General features: G+C 40.3%; 1 protein-coding gene across 1 annotated transcript in view; it reads right to left on the bottom strand.

The window, feature by feature from the left end:
- Positions 1–307: 307 nt before the first annotated feature.
- ANKH (ANKH inorganic pyrophosphate transport regulator) overlaps positions 308–26,204 on the bottom strand; it is a 107,551-nt gene continuing 81,654 nt past the window's right edge. Inside the window, exons 9-12 of the mRNA XM_082289688.1 lie at positions 13,921–14,050; positions 12,820–12,943; positions 12,133–12,232; positions 308–9,858 (exon numbers count right to left, since the gene is read on the bottom strand). Coding sequence (XP_082145814.1) covers positions 9,742–9,858; positions 12,133–12,232; positions 12,820–12,943; positions 13,921–14,050 — 471 coding nt within the window. The 3' untranslated portion in view covers positions 308–9,741. The remainder of the gene's footprint in view (positions 9,859–12,132; positions 12,233–12,819; positions 12,944–13,920; positions 14,051–26,204) is intronic.

The raw sequence follows: 26,204 nt of genomic DNA, 5'->3' as shown, positions 1-26,204 counted from the left end.
AACAACACTTGGAGGCTTTGTAGAAATAAAAAACTTGTCTTGCATCATTTTATGGATACCTTTGGATTTCATTAACTTCAAGTTAAGACCTTGCAGTTGGCAGCATCGTGGTCATAATTCAAAAGCAATTTGTGTGTTGGATTAATTTCTCACCAGGAGGTATATTTTGCTTGTTCTAAATGGGAAGAGCATTTGGACCATGTCAGATTATCAGAATTAATAAAACAGAAGCAATCAGAATCATGAATCATATGCAAACTGTTAGAACTTTAATTAAAGTAATTAGAATATGAAAGCTATTGGACAATACTGGAGCACAGATCCCCCTCAAAGAAAGCATGGATCATTCTTTTTAACAATGCAAAAACATACATCTCTGCTAAATACATAAACAGCACTCAATTTTAATGTGGCACGTACTTTTAGACTTCTGACCTTAGCAGTCATTTTAAAAATGTACAAAGTTTTAACCTTCATTTTGGTTTAAAGAAAACTCACATGTTAAAGCAAAGCAAAATGGTCATTAAAAAAACAAACCAGCAGCTTTAGCATGTGTACAGATTACAGAAAGCAACATTTATTTTGAGATAAACCAACTGGAATTCTACAAGTATGATAGAAAATGATGCATGAGGTAACATTTCATTTAAAATCTAAGATCCCTGTACTGTAGTTCCAAACAGTGCTCTGGCTTGACACCTACAGTCCTTGCAAAATTGACTTGTTTAAGTAGTTGAGGATGGCTGTTAGGCATGCTGCTTTGCATAAAGACAGCTTTAATCCTAAGAAAGAATCTGATGTTTATGCTGAAAGATATTCTGAAAGAAATGAAAATCCACTGATATCTCTCAGGTGAAATATGCATTTGCCTAATTCTTAGATTTACATTCAAATTACAGGAACAAACTGAAAAATGGGGCCTTTTCTCTACAGAAATAGAGAATGTTGACAGAGAATTTACTTTAATCCCAGGGCAACTTTGGCAAAGTGTGGCTAGCTACTGCTCTTGCCTCTTTCAGCACTGTTAGTCTGCTGAGAACAGAATAAGATGCTGTCCTGCAGGATAATCCATGGTCAGAGGGCCAGGTTGGGAAAAGGCTCCCAAACTTCCTTTCCCCTCTTTCCTGAGCAAGAGTCTTCAGATTTTGGGTTGTCCTTTTTTTTTCAGAATGCTGCTTCCAGACACTATTCTCACTCTCAGTTCTAAAAGTACTTCTGTAAAACTAAAAACAAGTCAATTTTAGAGAACCCAAAGGCACAATTAGAACATGCAAATATGAATTCAGTATTTTTAGGCATTTCTGTGACACTGTTCCCTGTAGTATCCACGCTTCTTTCACCAGCATTAGCAAATGTAATCCTTATAGCACCCCTCTGAGCTTGGAGAACCTTCTGTCCTTGTAGTATCATGTTACAAATGGTGCAGTCTGACCTTGCATGATGTGGTCAAAGCTACCTTTGTTCAGAAACTGCATCTCCTTTGAGAGGCTTCCTGGGAGTTACCTCTACACAGTTTGGTTCTCCTCCATGATGCCTTCCTTCTGTGAAGACAAAACATTTCCTGTCTGCTGCTCTGTACTTTAGGTTTTGCTCAGTGTTTGTAGTTCCCTTCTAGAGTGACCCTGTGGCTGGCTGGCCCTGCTCAGGTATGCAAAGATAGAGAAAGCAGGCTGTGTCACACTGGCTTCTCCACTGCGAAAGGCACGACAACGTTTGCTCTACAAAGATTGTTTTTCTCTAGTAACTAGGATCTAGTAAGATGCCCAGTAACCTTTAAATGCCAGAGAACCTTTCACTAAAGACAATAAATGAAGGGCTTATTGCTCTCTTTGCCTGCCAGTATGGTCCTTGCAGGATAACACAGTGCAGGGTGCTTGCAAAAGACTCTTCAGCTCATTCACTCGCAGCCATCTGTCCATCTCTGTTCACATACACACACTCACTCCTCTACACTCACATGTGCTCCTCCTCAGAAGCTCTCTGTCCCATGTAGGTGAAACAAGGCTTTCTCAAAGGGAATGCTGCTAAGCTGTGCTGCCCAAACCCCATGAAAAATTTCAGCCATTCCACCAGACAGAGTCAAGTCCAGTTTGAATTTCTGTGGCCCGTGGTGGTAAAATGTCCTGCCAAATAGCACAAGCAACGCAGGAGGCTTTGACACTACCCGCAATCCCAACTTCAAGTCTCTTATCACAAACCCTCCATAGGTGCCTGGATTCATGAAACTAAGGCAGAGGCAGTAACACCACAAAATAATCTAAATCATCTAAAATAAGGGAGCAGACAGAGTGATGTTCTGAAAGATCAAAACCTGACATGATTTGAGCTTGATTGCCTTTATGATGGTGGAGGCTGTTTCTGCCATTTGAAAACACAGGTTAAGTCTTGCATCCTGTGCATTTGCTTTTTAAAAATATACAAAGATGTTGCAGATAATTTTATTAAACCGAGTGAAAAACTTGTTGATGGTAATAAGCAAGATAATGTCATCTACAAAAATAGGTACCTTTAACTTTTTTTGAGATTTTGCTTTTGCAATATTGTGGTGCTTGCAAACTCGGTGGATAAAATCAGTTGATCTAAGTAACCAGTTAATTTATTCCTGTAGCCTTCCAATTGTTTCATTATAGCTTAGGAGGGATTCTTTTGTTCATCATAGTAGGCACAAAAGCAGAGTTACATTTGCTTTGGAGAGAAAACTACAAAATTGAGCAATGAACATTAGTTCCAGGCTCTGCTGTTTTCTGTATGTGTACATATACCTTACTTGCCACCCAGGCAGTAGTCTCATTAAAAGTTAATGAAATTTTTTTTTTTTTTACTTCTGCAATTTTTTCTTTGCATTTCTGTTGTGGTTTTTTTGCTGAATTATGAATAAAGCTGCTGTTCCAATTTTTACATCTTTTCCTAAGAGGGGATTTATTTGCTCTCATTTGCAGATAGGCCAAGCCATTCTCTTATGTAAATGTAAGTATTTACTTTGCATTACCATGATTAAAAAGGGGAGTTATGAGAAAGGGTAGCTTTTTTGTTAAACACTGAATGATGCACATGAAGAGAGGTGGGAGGAAGCAGGTAATAAGTGCAATTGCTTGCTGTTTTCAGGCAATTTTCCTTAGAGAGTTAACGGGAGAAGTGCAGTACAGTACTGAAATACTTTATCTGCAGATACAATAGCTTATTTTTGCTTTGCTCTCATTGTGGGCTCAGGGTGGGAGGGTACTGTAAAGCTGGCTCTGCAATACCAAAGTTTTGTCATCAGCAAAAGAATCTGTGCAGCTCAACATTTTTGCTCACATATCTACATTGTAGACCCCTAGTAGGCACTGTCTCTCAGTCCTGAACCAAAAGCCTAGAAAAAGGCAAGCAATCTTAAGTCCTTTAAGATGAAGGGGGCTTTCTAGGTTCGTGGTTGAATCAGAGAACAATTTAGGTTGGAAGGGGATTGCAGGAAGTCCTCTTGTTAAATCCCCCTCCACTCAAAGCAGGGCCACCTTAGATACTCGACCACGCTGCTCATGTCCAGATGAATTGTAAACTTAATGGATTGTCCCTGTTAATCAGGCTTTTCAACTCATTGTTATACATTTAATTGTGAAATACATGAAGCCTGCATGCCTCAAACTATTCTGCACTGCATTGGGGATGCAATGCTAACTTTGCTGGAAAAGTCCGGGTAAAGGTCTTTTACTAGAAAGTCATAAAGTGGCTGGAGTTAAGAAATGAACTTGAATTAACTCATTTAATTCTTGATTTTAAATAAAGACACCCCCCAATCCGTTCTACTTCTTGATTCTCCTTTTCAGCTTAGCAAATGAGAAGTAAAAAACAGTCCATCAAAGAAGTTTTGTTGTAAGCTACTTTTTAATCACGGTGTTACTTGACATTCAGTCAGCATGACGATTACATTTTTCTTCTCAAAATGCCAACAAACAAAATAAGCCTAGCAGGAACCTTCAGAAGAAAATGAGGAAATGTCTGAAGACACTGAACTCGGGATGACAGAAAATAATGAGGTAAAACTAATACATTGATTTGAGCAGTGACAAGGATTGGCAAAACTAAGGAAAAGTTTCCCTTTGGGATTACAGACAAAAGAGCACCTAGAAATATACTGCCATTCTTGTGTTTTACTGAGATAGATTGGATGCCATGGTTATGAAATGCTGAGACTGAAGCTCACTCTCTAACCCTACCATTAACTTGCACGAGCTGCAGCCGAAATGCCCTTCTGTGCAACTCTGCGCTCCAAGCCGAGCCTAAAGCTCCATCTCTCTGCCCCCGTATTTTGTCTGTAGCCTTTTTGTTCACAAGGTGCCAATTACTGAGAAGTCTGGCAGTGGTTTTGCTGAGGATTGCATCTATGCACTGACAACTGAACTTGGCTCTCCAAAGCAAATCCACAGAAGCTGCCTGAGCCCGAGTTTGGAGCCAGGGCTACCCTGCATCCCATGCCCTCCTACTGCTCTGCAGGGCTGCTGCATCTTGCAACCACACTTGGACCCAGTCTGCTGCTAAGCTGACAATTCTGCCTTGTTTCACGATGCTGCCAGGCTGCTATACAGTGTGTTGCAGGGTACAGAATAAATTCAGAGCTCCTCTTCCCACCTGGGACTCTACCACAAGCCCCCACAGCCTGTTCTGCACTGCACCCCCTCCACAGAAACTTACTCCCTTCAAAGTAGATGGTCTGCTGAATTCTAGTAGAAAGCCAAACATGAACAAGGTAAGGGAATCCTAACATTTTCTGGTTAAGCTGGTATTTGGGACATGCCAATTTGCTACCAAAATTGTGGTAATTCTGTCACGTTTAATTAATATTTATGTGACATTTCCCCAACGCAGCCCTGTCAGTTACTCAGAAACTGGAAGATACTTAGTGCCTCCTTACTGCACATTATAAACCCTGCAGGCTGGTTTATTTCTGCTTCACACTCCTGCCTCTGAAGGCTCCTTTACTGGGAAAACAACATACATAGAAGTAGTGCCACATGGACACACTGCTCCTCATCCTTCAGCCCCCCTCCAAGGAAGCTGAAAGGGAAATGATGTTTTCTGCTCTCCAATTCCCTCATCTCCACGCCACGCTGCTGTCTTTAGGAGGGATATACAATACCCATCAGATTTTCAGCATGTCCTCTTTCTCTCCTGTTCCAGCTCTAAATCATGTTTTAGCTTAATGGTATAATGTTTGCTGTTTCATTTACTCTTTTATGTAGCTTAAATTGCAATTTTAAAAAATGGCTCAGTATAAGTCCCACATGAGGATCATGTTTGGACTTGAACCCTTGTTCCAAGGAGCTATACAAAGGTCATAACAAAGTTGCCTGTGCAGCACTCTCATGTACACACCCATGTACATACTCATGGCTTTCCAAGGGTTACTGCCACTGTCCCCAGGTAACAACCAGCTGCAGTCAAACCTGTGCCAACCACGCCACAACCACAAGACCTCTGTGACAGACGGAGCCCATCCTGCTGTCTCACCATGCCCTACACTGCACTTCCCCAGCAGCGGGGCTGGGATGCTGAAACTGCAGGATGCTCCGTTCCCGTTGCCACCTTGCAGCCCAACACAAAACTATGCCCGAAGCCTCTGCCTGCCCGGGCCTGAAAGCATCCTTTCTCCCTTCTTTTTAAGCACGAGGCGCCATCCCACAAAAGAAGGCACTCCTGCCTTCAAAAGGTTTCTGTTCGTGGGCTATGGCCTGCCCTGAATCAGCTGCATTCATCAGCCAACCCTTCATCTGGGGCTGCTCCTCTCTGGCTGCAGATTCGGCGAAATGCCGAGCAAGAGCCAGATATAAATCTCCTGCTCAAAGGAAATATTTAGCAGCAAAATGAGTAGAAAACAAAAAGACTTCTCTGTTACTTACCCAATCCTCTCACTCAGGGCGGCTCTATCTAACAAACAGGGAACTGCACCCTCCTGCCTGGAATGGCTGTGCCAGGGGGGATGGGCAGCGGGACTGCTCCATGCCTGGGAACACGCTGCTGCACCCAAATGGCTTCAGGCACTGGCTGAGAAATGCAGAGCTTTGTCCATCAAGTCCAGTGCTTGGTAAGCATGGGAGCCTGCTTATGGCAGTGAGGGGAAAAAACCAGCAGTGTTTTCTCTTAATTCTGAAAAAGGAAAGCTCAAAACAAGTTAACACAACTTTACATACTTATTAGAAGCTGAGGAGCATTAATCCACAGCTTATCGGTGTTCTGCTCTTATTTCCCACTGTGTGAGCTGCTCTGCAATACAAGATGTAAGATGCAGATCAACATTTTTCTCTTTTTATTGTAACTTCTATTGTGCAATTCAGTCTAGAAAGGCCAAGTCTCCACGTGAATTCATTGAGATGACAGTGCTCCAGCTCTCTGACACAGAAACAGGATGGGTTTCTACTGTAAAATAATTACCACAGATAGATAGCGATTTCATAAGCAATAGCACAAGAGAGAGACAGCTAAGCCATTTTACTAGAACTCAGGGAAGTACTTCTGGAAAGGAAGAGGTGCAGGACAGGGCATGAACCAGTATCTACCTGATAGAGACACTCAGTGCTGCTCTGACGGGGGCTTTGGCCACAGAGGATGCCTGCCCACTCCCAGCCTGTAGCCCATCACAATGGCTGCTCCACCAGCCCAGCTCAATCTGCCACTGACAGGGAGCAGTGAGGTTTCAGAAGGTTGCTGAAGCTCCTGCCAACAGTCCTAGAAGCAGGCCCAGTGTCTGCAAGGGACAGAGGGAGAGCTCCCTCCTCGCTGAGCACCCTGCCTACCCACCAGCGAGCACCTGGGCCAGCACGAGGGGCTGGCTGGGACCCACTCCCTGCAGAAACGTCATCACATTTTGTTAATCCAGCAGAGAAATGTAAAGAAATACATGACCCACAGGAAGCAGAAAGTGATGCAATGCACATGTCCTTATGTCACTGCTTCAGTTCTTGCCCAAATCCCACCTCTCCTGTGCTCATTCAGTATCTTGCAAAGTAAAGGACTAGTAAGTATTACACACACAATTGAAAATTTATCTTTTACAGTGCCATTAGTTTAGCTCTGTATGACCAATAACTATTTTTTTAATATTTGTTCATCCTTTATCTAAAGTACAAGCCTCAGTGTTATCCTTTGTTTTCAGATTTTTACTTTTTGGAGCAATCATTATGTTGAAACCTACACTGGTAATGCTCAAAATTCTTCAAGAATACTGCTGTTTGAATTTTAGTCATGTACCAAAAGAAATACTACACAAAAATATTTTCTTGCTTCACCTCTACAGGTCCTGAAAAACTGCATCTTGTGGGCTTGGATACAAATGTACAGGAGAAACCAAAACTACATGAATAGAGGAGACCTCAAATGGCCACTGTGATCTGTAACAGTCTATATACACATTATATACATATGACTGCTTGAGAACCTGTATTCATGAATGTGTACAGTCTACATCCTGCACACATTAATTTGTCTGAGGGTTTTCTAAAAAAAAAACTGTTTTAAACTACTGTCAAACAGTATTACCCTGTGGTGGCACAGAAAATATGGTTACTGGTTTTAGTCTTACCTTCCTAGTGCCACTGCTCATTAAACATAAACTGATTTTGCAAATCTGTCAGTTAACACAGAAATTTCTACATTTTTTTCTTATTGTATTTGCACATGTAACAAATTGGTACAAATCTTTCCAATAAAATGTAAAGTTCATTGATACAATGCCTTTCCTGATGGCCATAACCGGTTACTAGTCAACTCAGTAGTTTTGTAGAGACATTTTTAGCTGAACTTGGAAAAATAGGAAACGTATTGTAGTTTAAAATAAATGTACATAATATACAATATATATATATTTATACACATGTGTATGTCTACATACATATATATTGATAAAACATTTAAACTAATGTTTAGTTTTGATCAGTTCTCTGACTGCTGGGACTACCTGGCAAATAAATCTAGAAACAGAATTTGTCCACAATTAAATAATAATTTCCACAACTTAGAAAAATATACTTTTACTAAATAAGGTTTAAATTAACTGATCTATGGAGATAGGATGGAGGATAATGCTTTCCAGACTCTGACATGATTAAATCTGAAAGGACCCAAGCTACTACAGACTGGTAACGAGTGCTGCCCCGCAGCCAAACACAGAAGAGCACAGAAACACAAGCTGCTGCCACGGCAGCATCGGTGACACCCAAAACCTCCCTGCTTCCCTCACCTCTTACACAGCCTTCATTTCCACCCAGCCAGAGTCTCCCACCTGACCTCACGCTGTTATTTAAGGCCACTCCAGCCACAAGCACACGGAGCACAGGCCTGCCCTGCCGCCTGCTCCGAGCACAGCTCCGCAGGGCTGACGCAAGCAGCTCCTCGCTCCCACACAATGCTGCCTTGAGAGCCAGCACATCATCAGATTTTCATCCATCATTTTCAGCTTGGAGGACCATCAGTTCTTGAGCTTCACCATATGGATTTTGATCTACTGCATAGGTAAATACATTATAGCAAAACATACATATGTGTGTGCGTGGGCACGTGTATAGAAGTAAATATACACGTGCACACACACATGTGAGTGTGTACATCTCTATATAAAAAATTTCATGGAACTGCGTGTAGTAACGTGATGTACCACGGTATCCTGCATATGTTATCTGATCTTTTTTTTTTAAATATAGAGGCACCAGAAATAATTATAGAGAACAAATCAACCTTTAAAAATTAAACTTAGATCAGTGGACAAGAACTTTGGTAAAGCTTGTCAATATTTATTTTTGTTTTATTCAAATACAGTCAAAGTCTATCAGTTGCCATGACCCTCTTCACAAGAGGAAAGTGCGTTTTTTTTCCTAAAGAAAATTATATGTAAGGTGGGACTTAGTGATTCAAGAAAATTCTGAATTAAATGTTTATATTTTCCAAAAAATTACAATCTTTCTGATGGAATGAAAGCTAAATAGAGTTCTTGTCCTGTGTGTATTTTATTCATCATATGCATATATATATAAATATATATATATATGTATGTCTCTGTTCATGTACCTGTGTGTGTATATACACATCCACACACTTTCAACATGAGAGAGGAACCTGTTTTTCTCCACTTTGTATGGGGAGACTCCCACATTCCTCCCTGTTTTGTACCCTGTGCAGTATAAGCTCTAGTGATGAGGCCAAACAAAAAGATATAGTTCACCATTGTATATTAGTTTATGTAGCAAAGTCATTTTCAAGCAAGTAAAATAAAGCTCTGTATTCCAAACTTCTTCTCCATTTCTCATAAAGAAAAGGAAGGAAAAGGAGAGAGGGGAGGGAGTGGGGTTATGGCAGTAGCATTGAGCCAGTGGCACGCGGCAGCGTGCGTGTGCGAGCGTGCGAGCGCAGGTCCGCACACACACAGGTGCACAGGAGCAGGAGCAGGGCTTTGGTTGACAAATGCAGATTGTCCAGAGAAGGTGGATGCATAAGTAAGGAAGACTCTACAGTGATGCAATTGTATCTTTTATGCTTGCATGGAGTGAGAAAAAAAATTCAATTGGAGGAAAAAAAAAAAGAAGCAAAGACCTCTTTTTAGGTCCCTCATCAGTGAGAGCATACTCAGTATGCTAGAGAATTTATCTGAAACCTTTTAAATCAAGGCCTCTTTATTACAAAAATAAAAACGAACAAACAAAAAAGTATGAGAGACGACAAGATGCTGAAGCGTCACTCCAATCGTCCCTGCAGAGAACAATTGCATCCCATTTATTATTCATTCTCTTCTCTCATTTCTACGATGTCTGTCATTTCCTCTGTGTGAGGCATGTCGGTCATTGCAGAGTCTTCACCTTCTGCAGCTGTCTCATTCTCATTCCTCTTCTTTTTCTAGATTGAAACAAGCATCCAGAAACCTATCAGTAAGTTGTGCATGGACACACTTCCCACCAACTTTGGACACTGGGGGAAGTGAGGTGAGAATATGGTTTGTTTACAGTAGGTTATTAAGAACTAGAATATTTGTGTCATATTTGTAGCTTGCCACTAATAACTCGGCTTAACTTAGAAGATTTTCATAACCTTTCTGGTGCTCAGCTTTCTCCTTTCTAACATAAATACAATCAGGCATTTCTTATGCTAAGCAACATCCAAAACAGGCTTCAGCATGACTGGAGGGAAGAGAGCATCTGGAATCTTTTACATCACAGACTTTTTATTAAAAAATAAAAGAAGGAAAACAAAATGTGAGAGAAGAAAAGCTTCTCTAGGGAGGGAGACGAGGTGGCAACCTAATTTCTCAAATGTCAGACTTCAGGAATTTTACAAGATGTGAGATTCTGGCTTTTCTTGGTATTGCTGATCCACTTGCTGATCCCTTGCCTCACCAAGGCCAAGTAATATTTTTGGCTAGCAGGAGCAGGAGGTCACTCAAGAGTCCTATGATTCATCCAGGATGTCCTGGATTAGTAAAACTTAGAAGCGTCCAGTCCCCTACAAAACAAGTTGAAGCATCTGTTCCTTATTACCCATTTCTCAGCAGGCTGACTAGTTTTACTGAAAACAGTCGTACAGCTGACAAAATATCCCCCACAGGTATTATTGATTCCACCGAGACTGGTGTATCAGAGTTCCAAAATTTCAGAGGTGTCTACACAACATTTGTTCTGCAGCTCTCCAACTGCAGGTGAGAACAACCTGGTATATAGAGCTACTGGTTGGCTCTGCCACTATGACATCGAACAAAGAATAAATTAGGTTGGCACAGTTATTACTCTGACTACCTGCACTCACCACTGAGAAAAATTAAGCACAATGCCCCTGGCCAGAAAGACTCTGTGAGCTACTGTGGTAACAAACAAGCAATGAGGATGTTGTGAAACCACAGGTCAAGACAAGCCATTTCAGTGTCTGGAAGTTTTACTCTTTGGTTCTCAAGAAAAACATGACAAATTAATCATGACAGAGGTTATGATTCTTCTGTTGTCTTATGAACCTTGTACACTTTGATCTCTTGCCATGGCCTGCACTGTTAACACATATCAAAACTGATTTTAGGTTGTTCCAATATAAGGCTTTTAGATATTCCATCTTCTGTAGTTTTTTGGTGTTTTTTTTTTTTTTTCCCCCAAAATAAAAAAGGTGGATATTTCTACTTGGCACTTAGTAAGAAGTCTAATTAAAACAACAAAAAAAGTCACTGCATAGGTTATATTTTCTGTTCCCATCCACAGAGTCCTTCTGTACTACAGAACGATGTATACACCTTGCTGGTTCTGCTTGGAGTTGGGCCTAGTGCCCTACACAGTGCCTTGAACATAAACCTGAAAGGACACAACATGCAGGTACTGCAATGTACCCAGTCACCCAGCCAATATTTGTCCTGTGTTTGACTTAATTTAGTGGAATCTTCTTCAAAATCCACGTATCACTACTACTCCGTACATGCAGGATTGTGGTGTTTGAAATATGTAAAAATACACCTGTTTAATTATTTGTAAGCTCTTCCTGTCAACTGCTGCAGGAGTGTATCTTGTTTTAAGCCACTCCTCTAGATGGCAAAAAAACATAAGCACCTGTACTTCTTGTCCATTTTCAGCAGAGCCGGTTTTATAAAGAAATAAAAGTATATATACAGATATATATGTATTACATAGTGTATACATACAGATTTAAATATACACACTATGTAATACTACATAACACGTTCCGTGGGAGGGAACTTGGAACTTGCTGGAACTCTAAGGCCCCTTCCTACCAAACCATTCTAACATTCTGTGATTCTGTGATTCTTTGATTCTATATACATACAGATGAGTAGTTCCTATGCCTACATAACGATGCTATGTTGTACTGCAGTTGCAAATATACAGTGCAAAGCTGCTGGTGGTAAGGACATGATATCCACGATACACGTGTTTTGACAAGCAAGAGGCTCTCTGACTGCAGGCCAGCATGTCCCATGGCCTAGATGCCCACTGGCACCTTTTGGTTTTATTTCAACCCATAGACTTTCCAAGCTGCACACTCCTGAGACTTAACAGGGAAGCAAACCAAAGTGAGGATTCTGGGGAGTTACATTTCTAAAGTATGCTCTTAATCTGAACTAAAATCCACTATATTCATCACCTGCTTTCACCAGATCCCACAGAGACTAATTCTTACCTGTTTCCTATAGACATAACAGGCTGCTATTGCAACCATGGTGGATTCTCCTACAAAACCAGCTAGAAGGGATCCTACTCCAAGAGTGGCTCCATGAACTCTGTTGAAGGCATAGAAAGAAAGCAGTCATTGTTGTGTGAGAATGCATGATTCATAATTATATTTTCACTGGCATATAGAACCAATCTGCTGATAGAAATATTTTCTTCAAAGACATAATACACTGCCAAAGAGAATAACTGGTATCTTAAAGGACTCATTTGTTTTTTAATGGCTTCACTGTTTAGTAAAGAGGCACACTGAATCAAATTATGGACTAAGAATTTAAAGTCTTGTACAGAGTGCTGTAGAATAGATTATTTAACTTCTAAACAAGATGTTCTTCCATTAGCTTTCTTAACAGTGTGTTTAATAACATGGAAATAAATTCCCCTTAGGACACATTTTTGCCTCTTTGACATTTGTCTATTTTTTCCAAAGGGACATCACTATTGTGCCTGTCTAGAGCAGTCACGCTTGTAAATTTGTAAATGTTTCTTTTCCAGACAGTGACACTATTTAGGCTTTGTATCATGGTTCGTATTTGGAGAAAATGTTCTGAGCTATGCAAATTCAGCTATCAAGTGACAGGGAAGAGGAATGAAGAGGAAAGCAAACCCCTGGGTTCTGTGAGGAATAATGATTTACCCTAAGTAAGGCAGCACGATGAGACTGGTGATGAGGACGATAATCCGCAGCACTGAGCTGGGTGCCAACACAAATGTCTTCTTTAGAGTCATCAGCCAACCAGTCAAGTGTGCTCTGACAGTCACTGTTCATAAACAGGGGAGAAAAAGAGGCAAAAGTATTAAAAAAAAAGTCATTCATCTCATATGCAGCTTTTTCATGCAGAGAGCACTGTTCAGAAATAACCATTGTGAAACTTACTGCTGTAACTTTGCACTCTACTAGAAAGGAAGTAGATCTTACGTTCAAATTGCTTTAATATACTGACTTGGGAAAACGAAGAAGCACATAAAAAAGCCAGTTATGGACAGCACTCCTTCCTACAAGCTGCTCTCTTAAAACCAATTTATTAGACAGTCCATTCTGTTTTCTTCATTTAAAAACCCCCAAACTATCCCTTCCCTAAACAGAAGTCCTACAGGGGAAAATTTTCTATCTGGCTCCTGTGTGGCACATGGTGTAACAGTCAGCACAAAAAAAGATATCTACATGTACCTATTCTCGTATTTGTAGTTTACCTTTATTATGAAACTGTCTTGTTGTATAAGCAGAAATCACTAAAAGATGTTGCATTTAATTACAGGGCTTGAAATCTGAAACATTTTGATTATTGCTGTCTCAGTCTTTGATAGGAGTATTAACTTTTATGATGTCATGCTTATGCTCTGAGGGAGCCACTGAGCCTGGCAGCAGAAGGGGAGCCTAATGGAGGTGATGTTCATGTGGAGGTGTTCCTAGATGCTCTTCCAAAGAGTTACTTTCAGTCTCAGCACACATGTATCGCTACTGCCATTCATGTGTTTGTTCTTGGTCAACCACAACAGAAAGAATTCAGGCTTTACTTTTGACAGTCTGAACTCTGCCTGCTGACTGACTGCTCTTACGGCAAGAACTGTATCATGAGTACCAATGTAAACAGTCTGGGTCTCCAGCAGCTTCAGTACACACAGTGTTACATATGCTAGGCATGCATTTAGCCACGTTTGCATGCACAGCCATGCCAGACCCCATAGCCATTGGTTCTGAGGTTACAGAACTTTTATTTTCCTTTTCTTTTTTTACCTGGAAGTGGAAAAAATGAGAAGATGCGCAAAGGAACAACACACAGCTCTGCGAAAGCGAAGTCTACTCCAATTATGTCAACTAAAATCTTCTCTGAGACGTTTGGCGTCCAAAACATCACAAAACAGAGCTAGAAAAAACAAAATTAAGAAATGTTTATATTTCAGAAGGGAAGCACAAGAAAGGGTAGGCCCTCCTGGACTAAAATATTTGTTTACCAATGAGTAAATAAATCTACTAATGGTAAATATATATCCTATATATTAATATTTAACTTGCATTAAAATACACGTGTACATAAGAGAGACACATTAACTTCAGAAGAAATTCCTACTCTTTAATTTTCCTCACATACCAAGTGTGATGCATAAAGAATTTTTATCATTTCTGCAAGTGGTTGTACTTGAATGGTCTATTATACAAACAGTAAAAACCTTGATTTTTACAGCACTTGGTCTGGTTAAAACACTTGTACTCCTAAACAGATTATCAAATTTTTTAGTAACTTAAGATTTGAAATCCTCCAAGACCCAGAGATCTGACCTAAGACTAGAGATTTAGATGTGCTGTTGGTATGCAATGTCTGATAGCAAGGCAAAGGTGTTCATCACAGTCCTACAGACACAGTGCTCTCATGCCACAAACCCATGAAGTCTTGTTATTTTCATTAAAGAGTGTGCTGTTTAGTCCATAAAGGAAAGGAAGACTTTTTACCCATGACAATTGGTACAGTGGTAGTACATGCTGTTTAATTTTTTGGTCAGTCCTGAGTCAGGGCTTCCATCTGAGCTGAAGGGGCTGTTGGCAGCTGCAGGTCTGGCTTCAGTTCAAGGCACTCACTGAAAAACAGTCCTGACAGTCCTTACAGGACTTTCCCTGTAAGAAACCATACCTTCAAGTAGAACTGCTTTGTTATTTAATTTGGTTTTGTGATTTAAAAAAATCACTTCTTATTGTTATTCTTGTAGTAAAGTGGATGTTAAGGAAGTGAGCTGACTGAATGGTGCAAAACTTGAGGCCTTAAATGCTCTGGTACTCCTCTTGTCAGGTTACAAACCTGTGTACCCTGTAAATTATGCACATTGGCTGTACAACAGAGTCTGGAAGACTCTATAACCACTCTGTTATAATCTAGCCTACCATCTTGTATCATAGCAGCTAGCTCTTTCCTTTTTATCCAGTTATCACACCTGTACATGTTCAGACGGCTTTTCAAACTAGTCTTTGAAGTCCTACAACCTCTAAGACAGCTGGGATTTCACTCTCATTCTTTGGTTGTGTGTCAGAAATTGTCTTTTCTGTTAAGAGTCCAAGCACCCAGGCTGCAGAAGTCTCCCAAGGCCTGATACTGAGTCGCCTGTGGGAGGTTTCGTGTTCTGACCCTCTGTGTGGTGAACAAAACATTCCACCTTCCTGCATAAAGGTCCATCTTCAGTTTTCTTCTCCACTTCTTCGGGTAGGAACTACTATTTATTTGTTACAATTGCAGGTTTTACTTGACTAATTTGATACTGTCTTTAGTGTATCTCCATCACCTCTACAGAGAACAATGAGTGGAGCAAGGTAAGAGCAGAAAACAAAAGAACTGAGCACTTCTTTTGCCAATCTACATGTACAGAGTATGACTGAAGCAGAGGGTACAATGTAGAGCAGAGGGGGTTGTGTGGTTAAGAATTCTGTTATTAAAAAGTAACTGTACAACAGCAGAGTAAATTCTTTCATTGCTGGAGACACCCTTAGGCAAACTCCAGTCATTTGTACTCTCACTGCAAATGCCCTGTAAAGCAGTCATACAGGGAATATTTTGTCAAGTCTTTCTTCAAAGTCCAATAAATAAAGTAAAATACAAGGATGTCCACTCTTCATTTAAAATTTGCTGTTTTCATGAAAGCAAGGACCTTTACACTGCCTGCACTGCACAATGCCATTAGTGTCCTAGTGAGCAGTATAGTTGTTGCTGCTGCCAGATTCCATACATGCATGCTTACAGCAGAGCCTGCCCACTGCCAGAAAAAGGCAAACAGAGAAGTCTTTCCCTCTTCAACAGCAGCTTGAAAAAAGTGTTGAACATGGTTAGACAGGCAAACAAACAAGTGACCAAAGGCACTGTATGCAATCCTGCTCTCTAAAGTGAAGGTTTCCTCCTGGCCTTAATAAGAACAGACTCAATCTCCACCCAGCTCCCACTGGAGCAAGGTCAGTTTGCCAATCAGGGATAATGACTTACACCCAGGTGGTATGTGGTCATTCCTCCTCAGCTGTTGCAAATTGCAGTCTTCCCCACCCCCCAATCAGCAAAGAGTTGTGCTGGTAAATGGCTTCAAAGAGAACTTCTTATAAAGTAGCTGGTGGGTAAAAACTGCTAAGCTCAAGAATAAGCAGTCTGAGGAGGTGAGGCATGGCAGCAGAAGGATCTGTTATCTCTGTCTCAGCATTCTTCCATCTTTTTGGTTGTAATATTGATAACTAGTTTGATTTTGCTGAGAGATCCCTCTCCACCCTCTTATGAGATGATATTCTCAATGCCCACAGGGAACAAAGCCCCAGGAAAATAAATTAATGCTTTGCATCATTCAAGCCCTCTGCAATTTAAATCCTGGAGTGCTTGCAACTTTAGAAGCTTACATACTATTTCAAAGACAAAACATAGTGGAAAAAACCCAGGCTCTACTTCAGGCAAAGAATAACACTAAACATGCAAAGCAGGAAGGTATTTCAGCTGCTGACTTCATTACAGATGGCATATTCTGAAAATAGGATGAAGTCTGCTTTTTTGTGATTCCAAGTGGTCTATATGATGTTTGTCATTATCTTGGTAAAAGGTGATGCCTGACAGAAGACTGGAGAAGATGGTAACAGTAGTCCAGGAGAAGTAGAACTGTGGCACAGACATATAGAAATAGGCTCTACTGGAATAAGCAGTGCAAACTTCCTGCGACTCAGATCAGGAAAGATTTTAGGAAGTAGAATGTTTCCTATCCTTCTCCTAATTTAACATTGTTTTCTCACCCCGCTTGTGTTTCTGTGCACGTCTGCAAGGTTAAAAATAGAATAAATGGCTTGGTTAGCGTTACAGCTGTACCTTCATTTAATCTAATCAAGACATGAAGACTAAACAGTGAAAGCTTCTGCAGAGGCAAGCAATGTGCATGCAGAGTGGCACTGCAGCTTCAGGCTGCAATTGCAGTTGGCTGTTGAGTGTTGTACCTGGCAACTCTGCTGAGGCCGAAGCATTTCAATGTTTTGGGAGTAAGGATTTTTCTTGTGGAATTCTAGCAACAGAGCTTACTTGATTTTCTGTTGTCTTACAGTATGAGTGCAGCATGATATTAAAGGATAGTTTTTTTAAAGCCTTTGATCATTTAACCAGAACTTCAACTGAAGAGTGATGAGTGCTTTAAAAATACAGGAAGAAATGAAGGTGTGAAAAAATAGCAGAGTGTAATGCTAGAGAGACTAAGCAGCTCTGCATAAAGACAGTAGTATGTATTATGATGTTACCTCTGTATCAGCAACAGTAACCTAAGCATCTGAAAGTGTTTTAGTAATTTGAACTGATTTGAAGGGTTTTGGGTTTAGGTATTGTGCCTTCAACTGTTCTACACTAGTAAAATTTGAAAAACTTTGCTAAATATGCCAACAAGTCACAGCCCCATAAGAAAATTACTGCAACTGTACTAGCTCAGATCAAAGCTCCAGCTAGATAAGTACTGTCTCCCTGCTAAAGGTCACTGGGAGCTGCCGAAGGGAAGGGCATAAAAAGCAGGCCAAGTGTAGCATAAGAGATGCCTTTCCCAGTCTGCATGAGAGTTACTGCTTTAGGAGCTCAGTAATTGTGGTGCACCTTCATCCCATGCAGGTTATGCTTTGTTATCTAATATTAGTGATTTTTTCCTATACAGTTGTGCATTAAAAATCAGTAAAAAACTCTATCACTTGTGGCTTAGAGACCCTCCTCAAATAGGTGTGCCTATTTTTATGTGGAACCTGGCTATTTTCAGCTAACAAATTCAGCATCTAAGCATACTCAAAAGTCAAAATTAAGAACAACTGCGTCACCAAGCCTGAGAGAATGCAGCAAATTATTGTTTCAGTAGGGGAAGTACAGAACTGCTAGTGTTCAGTTCAATTTCTCTTTATTCTCTTAAGTACAATTATGGCATTTGACTTTCACAAATGATTGTGATGAAAGATTGTTCATGAGATTTTGTTCCAAAGGCTGCATGTGTGAGTCTGAATGCTTCTAGTTCTTGAAAAATAACAGTCTTTTCATAGGCCTTGCATCTCCTGGAAGCTATTTCCATTTATTCTGGTTGCTGACAGGGATTACTAAACCTCAGAGACCCACTACATAATGCATTATAATACATTATGCTAACAAAGGCTATTGTCATGTGTATAGTAATCTGCAGGGTGCCAGACTGATTTGCTCTTCGGTACTTGTAGAAAACTGCCTGTATTTGAGAAGTTCATTGATAAATATAAGGCACAAAAGAGTATTCCAGTGAGCTATGAACAACAGTACAGCTTTTCTAGACCTCGTGCAGTCTTTGGTTAGAAGAAACTCTGGCAGATGACAGAGACATGGTATGGCTCTATGTTCCTCAAAAAGAAATTAAGGAATCCAAAATGAATGTTTTTAAAAATAGGTTTGACATATGCCAATCTGGAATGAGTCTGGAATAATAGATTTTACTGTGGAAAATGGTTAACCTGGTAAAGGTTATCCTGTGATGAAATGCAGTTCCTATTTTTCTCCAGCAAAAAACCTCTCAGCAGATGTTTCACATAATTTGTTGAACGTGATATATTTGCAGAAGTATGGCTGTCCAAGTGAGGTGTTTTACCCTCAAGATATTGTTCTGTGCATGTATTGAGGGTTGTAGCTTAATTTAACCCATGCCTTGTTCATTACCTATTACCATTTGTGCTACGTGGTGCCTGGTGAGGGCAGAGAGAACCTACTTTGCCAATTATTACACATCTCAGCTTTGAATTGCACCTCGGGTCTTTGAGATAGTATCAACTAAATTTATAACTTTTATTGCTATGGAAGATTATAAATGACATGATTTAGCTTTATGAACCGAGCAATAAACAAATCAAAATTAGCCTGAGTCTTACATGGTTGAATTTCCTGATTTGCCAAATGCCTCCACGGTCTCCCTCTTTCTGACATACAAAGACCTTCCATAATTCTGTCTCCTTTTAGAACTTGTATCACACAAGATGAACTGATTTCACAGATATATTTTTGAAGTCAAGATAATATCTTGTTCTAACTAGCACCTGTGCCAAATGCTGGATTGTCTCCTCTGTTCAATAATCTATTTTACAGGATGTTGAAAAAAAATGTTTATTTTGTTAGTGCTGTTTTCATGGCTATTTCAAATCCATACCTTCATCAACCTTGAAAATTTAGTTCTCTAAATGACTGCATAGTACTGGGGCTTTTCACTCAAAATCTTACTCTAGCATCTTACTGGTAAAGGAAACTGCACTTCTGTGTTTTTATGAAGAATAAAAGTAATGACAGTTTTTAACTGTTAACGTCTTACTACTACTGAAACAACAGAAATAGTTAATAGTTACCCCCCCTTTTCAAATTCCAGTTGAGGTGTGTTTCCGTGTTGAATAGAGGTGTGGCACAGAATACAAAGTCCTAATACCTCCTGAAGCTACCATGCACCTCTCAGGTAGCTGAAAACCACAGAAAGCATTCAACAGGGTTCTTATGAAGGAAGGTGATGCAGCTACTCACTGATTTACACAAAGAAGTGCTTTTGTGTTTTATTGTGGACCAAGAAATCATAAAGTCTAGGTTTTATCTTAAAGGCATTATTCCCTGTTGACAGGAAATTGTATGCAATTTACCGTGACAATAATCAAGTAAAAACCTTGTTGTCTTTAAAGACTTAAGGGTTTTGAGGTTTTTTTTCAGTTAGGTTTGTTGTTTTTGGGTCCGTTTGTTTTTGAGTTTTTTTTTATGCACAGTTCTATAAACAATCATGAAGTTCTTTGGAATCTGTGGAGGAATTGCTGGGTATGATACAACACTGGAGGCCAGTATCACTGCCTTGCTATGGAAGCTTGCTGCATACCATAACCTGGTCCTTACCAGAATGGACCTGCAGGCTCATGCTGTCTTTGCTGCATTTCATGTCAGAGAGTGGTCTTTGCAGAGCCACACATGCAGTTTTGGCAGTTTTGAGGAATTTTTGATACACAGCAAAAAAACTAAATTCATCATCCCGAATTGTTTGAGACTTTGAGGTGTCAAGTCATAGATCACAGAATATTCTGAGTTGGAAGGGACCCTCAAAGATTATCAAGTCCAACTCTTAAATGGCCCACACAGGGATTGATCCCACAACCTTGGTGTTATCAGCACCATGCTCTAACCAACCGAGCAAATCTCAGGGTCAAGGTTGCTGCAGTCTGATGCTCTGTTGAGACATATTATGATGTGTGTTCATGTGCCCTGTAACTGTAAGGTAAGAAAGTGGGTCCTTTTCTTGTGTGGGAAACGTAAAGTCTTCAGGAACAGGCTGTCCAAAGCCCCAGGGAGCTTGTTCTGACATCACAGCAGACACTGCTTTGAGCCAAAGGCTCGACCTGATGAACTCCTAAGTTCAGGAGGCCTTTCCAACCTGAACAATTCTGGGGTCCCATGAAACAAAACCCCCTGGATCTGTGAGCAGTAAAAATGTCAGACCGCAGTCACATTTGAAACTGATTTATCATAATGCTGATGACTTGAATCACAAGGACATTCTCTCATAATGATGATCCCTCAGGCACATGCAAGTCAGTATAGATTTCTGTGCACTTTGTGTTCTGTGCAGGGGGTGTAAAGCTGAAATCTGCCATCATAAATGTCAAGCAGCGGGGGAACCAGAGCCTGCTTGTGGGAAGACCCCCTACCTTTATATCTCCTTCTGAAATAATTGGTTTACACATACCTAAATCTCCCCCCACTCCCCCAGCTTTCCAGCGTGACAGAGCACTACGTTCTTTAGAAATAAAGGCAGGTCCAGCAGCTGCACAATTCACTGACACTCTGATAGCATTAACATAATGCCACATCTGCTGTCTCCCCAGCTGCTGCTGAAAGTACTTAGGTGGTATTTTCCAGGCTGGGTTGGGTCACTAAATTGTTTAAGGTATTCATTGTATCTCTCCAATGAATTATGCCACTTATTTTTTTTTCAGAAAGCAGGATATTTTACTGCACTTTTAAAAAGCTTCAGTAAACCAAAGACAGCAGATTTCTGGTCTCTTTTTGAAAACTGTCCATATCCCAACTTAGTAACTTTATTCTGTCCCAAGTTTTCTGCACCCCTTGCTGCTCTTTCTACTGTGAACAAGAAGTTTGAACAGAAACATTGCTGCAGGGACAATTTTTGATGCTTCCTTTTCTGCCTGCTCCAGCCACTCATGCAGAACAGACCCTTTGTGTGAAACCTGAACAATCATGAGGGAGACATTAATCTCCACCTCACTGAAGCAAACAAAAAACATTTGTTCCAGGACAAAGGCTCAATGCAGTACCATGGATAGGACAAGGCCCTTGTGAGGATTTCATAAAGTCTGCCTCTGGTGGCCCAGCATCTTCCTGATCAGGCAGGAATGCTTCCATTCATGTCTGTAATAATATTTACTGAAATGGGAACTACACCTGACCTTGAAAAGGTGAAGAGCTTCTTGAGCAACTGTCTGCCAATATGCCATTTCCCAATTGTTATTTTTTGCCAATATGCTATTTTCCAATTGTTATTTTTGTGCCAGCAGCCTGAAGATTAAAAAAACAATCTTGGAGTTAAGAGATGGGCAAAATCAAAGCAGTGAAAACAAATTCCTCCACTGGATGAGTGGTATTACTCTAAAGGCTGTCCTTGACCTTCATATGGTCTACAACAGTAAAGTCAAAATAAAACTGATTTAGTCTTAAAAGTTAATGCTGCTTTTTAAAAGTATGGATATTCTAGATAAGACTTGTGAGATCTTTTTAATACAATAAGGCTGTAATGACACCATTGGTGAAGTAAGATATGAGAGAGTTGGGGAAATCTGTCCATATTTTTACATTCTTTCTTTGTATACTCACAAGAGATAAGGACACTGCCACCCAGGGAATTTCAAGCACTGGCATGGTCAACAGCTGGGGTTGTGTCCTCTGAGAGGGACCAGATTCTTGTGACATTTATTCCTGTGGATTTTACTGTCTCTCAGTCCAAATTTGCCACAACTTTAGTAAAGCCAGGTTGTAACCCCTGATAATAAAGCAATGCAGAGATGCAAAACAAAAACAGCCAACAAAAAGATAGGAAAAAATGAACACAAATCCGGTGGCCTCTGCAATGCCTTAAACTTCTGACATTGAATGTCACAGGTAGATATGGTGGCAGCAAAATATTTCAGAGAATCACAGAATATTCTTAGTTGGAAGGGACCCACAAAGATCATTGAGTCCAGCTCTTAAATGAATGACCCATACAGGGATTGAACCCACAACCTTGGCATTATTAGCACCATGCTCTGACCAACTGAACTAGTCTCATTTGCTTTCATTTATCTTTATACTCAGGAGGAAGAACTACACAGAAGGCAAAATAAATCTATACAGTACTTCAGTTCTGAAGAAAATACAGTTTGTACTGTTTCTTAAAGCCAGTTGCTAGCCATGACTAAGCTCTTCTTTGTTATAAAAAGGTATTCCTGAAAGTGAGCAACAAATACCAGGAATGGAGATACAGCGCAGTAGCTACTCTGAGTTGGAAGGTCTTCAAGGGTAATTGATTATTCTCATAAGCAGAAAAGGAGATATTCAGGAAAATTTCCAGTTCAGGAGAGCTGTAAGCATGACTTTGGACAGGGGAGGATCAACTACTGTTTTAACCTGGATGAACTGGACAATATACTATAAAGTTTGACTGCTGTAAACTATGTGGAAGGGGAATGAGGATTGGCAGTATTAATCTGCAATTTGATATTGTGTGATGCATTGAAAAAAATCAATTATTATTCAAACCCTAAAGTACTCCAGTCAGACTTAACTTCCAAAAAAACCCACACACCCCACCCTCACGCCCCCCCCCAAAAAATCATATAACCTTTGTCAGCCTTAGAAAACAGCAAAGGCTCACCCTAGTTAATGCACCAACACAAGCCACTTTAAGAAAGTTGGCTCTTAAGTAATCTTCCATTTATAAATTCTAGTGCAGTGGTTGGTAACTGACCTTCTGGAACTATAACACCAAACACTGTAACACAAAACACAGTCCCAGGCCGTGTTTGTTAAAACACAAACACTTCAAAAACTGAAAAGCATTATTGCCATCAGAAGTCATATTACCTTTCTGCTCCAGAATTAAAATTTGTGATTTCTACAGAGCAACTTGGTCTGTGCGATGTTTTACCTTGAGCACAGGAACACTGAAAAATTCACAGATTTCCTTGTTCACATTGAAAGAAATCATCATGATCCTGTTTTTCATGGTGTGGCACAGCTGTTTCTTCTAGTAAGGCAGAAATGCTAGAGTAGCCAAATCCTCAAGCCAGAACAGATTAATGAGGTTTCTAACTGTATGTCATATTGCATTCCCCATTTGCAGGGAAGATGTTCAGTATCTGAAATGCAAAGGAACTTAAACGTATGGCTCCTCCTTTTCAGACCATGATGCTATTCCCTAGATCATGAGTCAAAAATTTGTGAAAAAATGAGGCTTTGTGAGCATCAGTTCATTTTTACCTACTTGTCCAACTGCTCTTCTGCACCATCAATGCACAAATGGCTCTCCTTAGCATTAAATATGTTTGTATTTCACCACACACCCCTCCAGTACTGTCCCTGTTCCGAATTCAGAGTTTGGTCCTTTGTTTGTTTGTTATCAAAGGGCCATCTTCAGAATGCCTGCTATCTGTCATCTCCGTAAGAGCTGAGACGGGCAAATGGAGAAGTTTCAGCATTGCATGCAAAGCACAGAGAAGGATGCCTAAATTAAGGATCTCAGAGATCCCCACTTTGTTCAGATTTCAGCTTGTGAACTAAGAACCAGTATTAGAAGCCTGGAATGTTTATAGCTATTGCAGCTAATTACTGGGTGATTTTTTTTCTGCTAGCAACCCTCTCAACACACTGAGGAAAGAAACCTATGGCATCAGTCACAAGGAAACAGGAACAGTTATTTTTTTATTTTTTCTTGTTCCCTTTTCCAGCATCTGGATCACTTGAAAGCATGGGGATGAGGCAGCAGATACTTGGCTAAAGGCCTTGTAAGTAGCAGTGGAAGATGAATAATGGAGTAAAAGCCCTAACAGTTTCTTGCATGGGTCAGAATTGCAAATCACTTTGTTCCTCTCTAGGCTGATCCTTACCAAACTTAATCAAATAAGCACACACAACCCTTCATCCTTGTTTGCTCAAATGCATGAAGGTGAGTAGATAAATTCAAGTATTTCTACATTTTCTTGCTACCTGGCAGTCTAATACTGATTTCACAGTAGTAGTAGTAACTGACCTTATTTTCTTTAGGGCAGGAGAAAAACACTATCCACATTTTTGCGAAAACACGTTCATATGCACTACTTGTGGCAAATCCTATTTTAAAATACTCCTTTGCACACCCTCTAGCTACAGTGAAGCCACCTAAGGCATCTAAAAATGAATCTCAGTTCAGGCCCTGAATGCAATTTTCTGTCTCTTGGCCTTCCAGGTACATAATCTCCAAAGCTGGAAAGAAAGCGGAGGGCGTGATACCTCTCTAGCTATTGCAGCTCAGGAAGTGCATTCACGGTGGCTAAATGCCATGGGACTCCTGACAGTGAGAGCTGTGCACTGCAGCCACCTGCCATGCACTTATTTCATGCTATGGACACCCCTCTTCTGCCTTCAAAAGATTTCAGTGAAATGGGAATATGTGCCTTGGAATTTTTCAACATGCAAGCCTAATTCATATTATCCTGAGTGCCTAATAGGCCAGCAGTCAGTCTTGCTGCAGAGATACAACAAATTCTTTAACGTCTCTCCTTTAACTTCTTTAACTTCTGTCAAGAGTTGCTTTATGTCTCATTATTTAGCAGACAGCAGAGTTGAAAACATCAAATAAATAGCTCTTATGTATGTAAGAGCTTTACACAGGATAGTTTATCATGTGGAAAATGAACTTATTTGTAAGTGCAGAAAGGGATATGAAATGGTATATTTATTACACTACAGACTGAATATTTGAGAGCAAATGGGCCTATGAAAACTGTACAGTCTTTGGTGTCCCTCATGGGAAAAATCAGCTGCCAGGCTGAAGGCTGGGAAATATGATTTGCTGAGTTCAGCTGGAAATTAAACAACTATTGAGTATAGAGTGTTTGCACAGCATCAGGGAATAAGTGAATAAGGCAATGCTATTGCAATAATATATTGAGTTGGTATGAATATTCTGTCTTTACTCATTCTGACTCCAATTTTATCAGCCAGTGCTACATTTCACTGGCTGGTGGAGCCTTGCTGATCAACTGGACAGGAGAGTCAGCAGCCAGTACCCACTTCGCAGTTCCTAGTCTGGCATAACCAAATCCAAAGCAGAGAGCAAAAGCTAAGGCATCTCGAGTTGTCCTTTTCAGCCTGAATGAAACACAGCTGCTTCTTTTCCACTGACTCTTGCTCTTACAGAATGAAGTAGGAAGCAGCAGCTCCTGAGTCTTGTCTTCTGTGCTTCTCGGTTTTTCATATAGGGAATTTTCCCTGTTACACTGGCTTCCTTGTTCTTGGTCAGGGTTTTCTTATCTCCTAGGTTCTTGATGATTAATATAGAACATAACCAAGCAGATGACGACTGAGAATTAGGAAAATGATGGGATGGCTTGCAGTAAACTGTCGTCAAATGGAACAAAGACTTTCCTCCTCCCCTCTTCAGGCTGAAACTGATCCCATCACAGGGATCCAGCAAGAGAAACCCTGTGACTCTGGACCTCACCCTGATGTTTCCAGACTGAGATGGGGTCTCCCTATTGAATCTTGCAAATCTATGGTTCCCAGCATCTGTCCCTCTTTTTTGCCCATGGTTAGAGGGAAATAAAAGATACACAAGCAAACATGTTAAATGCTGCAGCTTAAACTTTCTGGTGGTTATAATGTAACAGAAACCCCCTCACCTAGCACGACACTGAATATGATTATCTGCTTGTCAGATGCATACATTATACATTAATCTATGAGATGAATATAACTGCCAAGTGATGGTAGTTTTTCCTGCTGTGCTACAAGGTATAATCATTGAGGAGCTGAA

Source organism: Coloeus monedula (genome assembly GCF_965178545.1).
Source record: "Coloeus monedula genome assembly, chromosome: 1".
Taxonomy (NCBI): Eukaryota; Metazoa; Chordata; class Aves; order Passeriformes; family Corvidae; genus Coloeus; species Coloeus monedula.
Note: the sequence above shows the minus strand (reverse complement) of the source record. Positions and strands in the feature narration are given on the sequence as shown.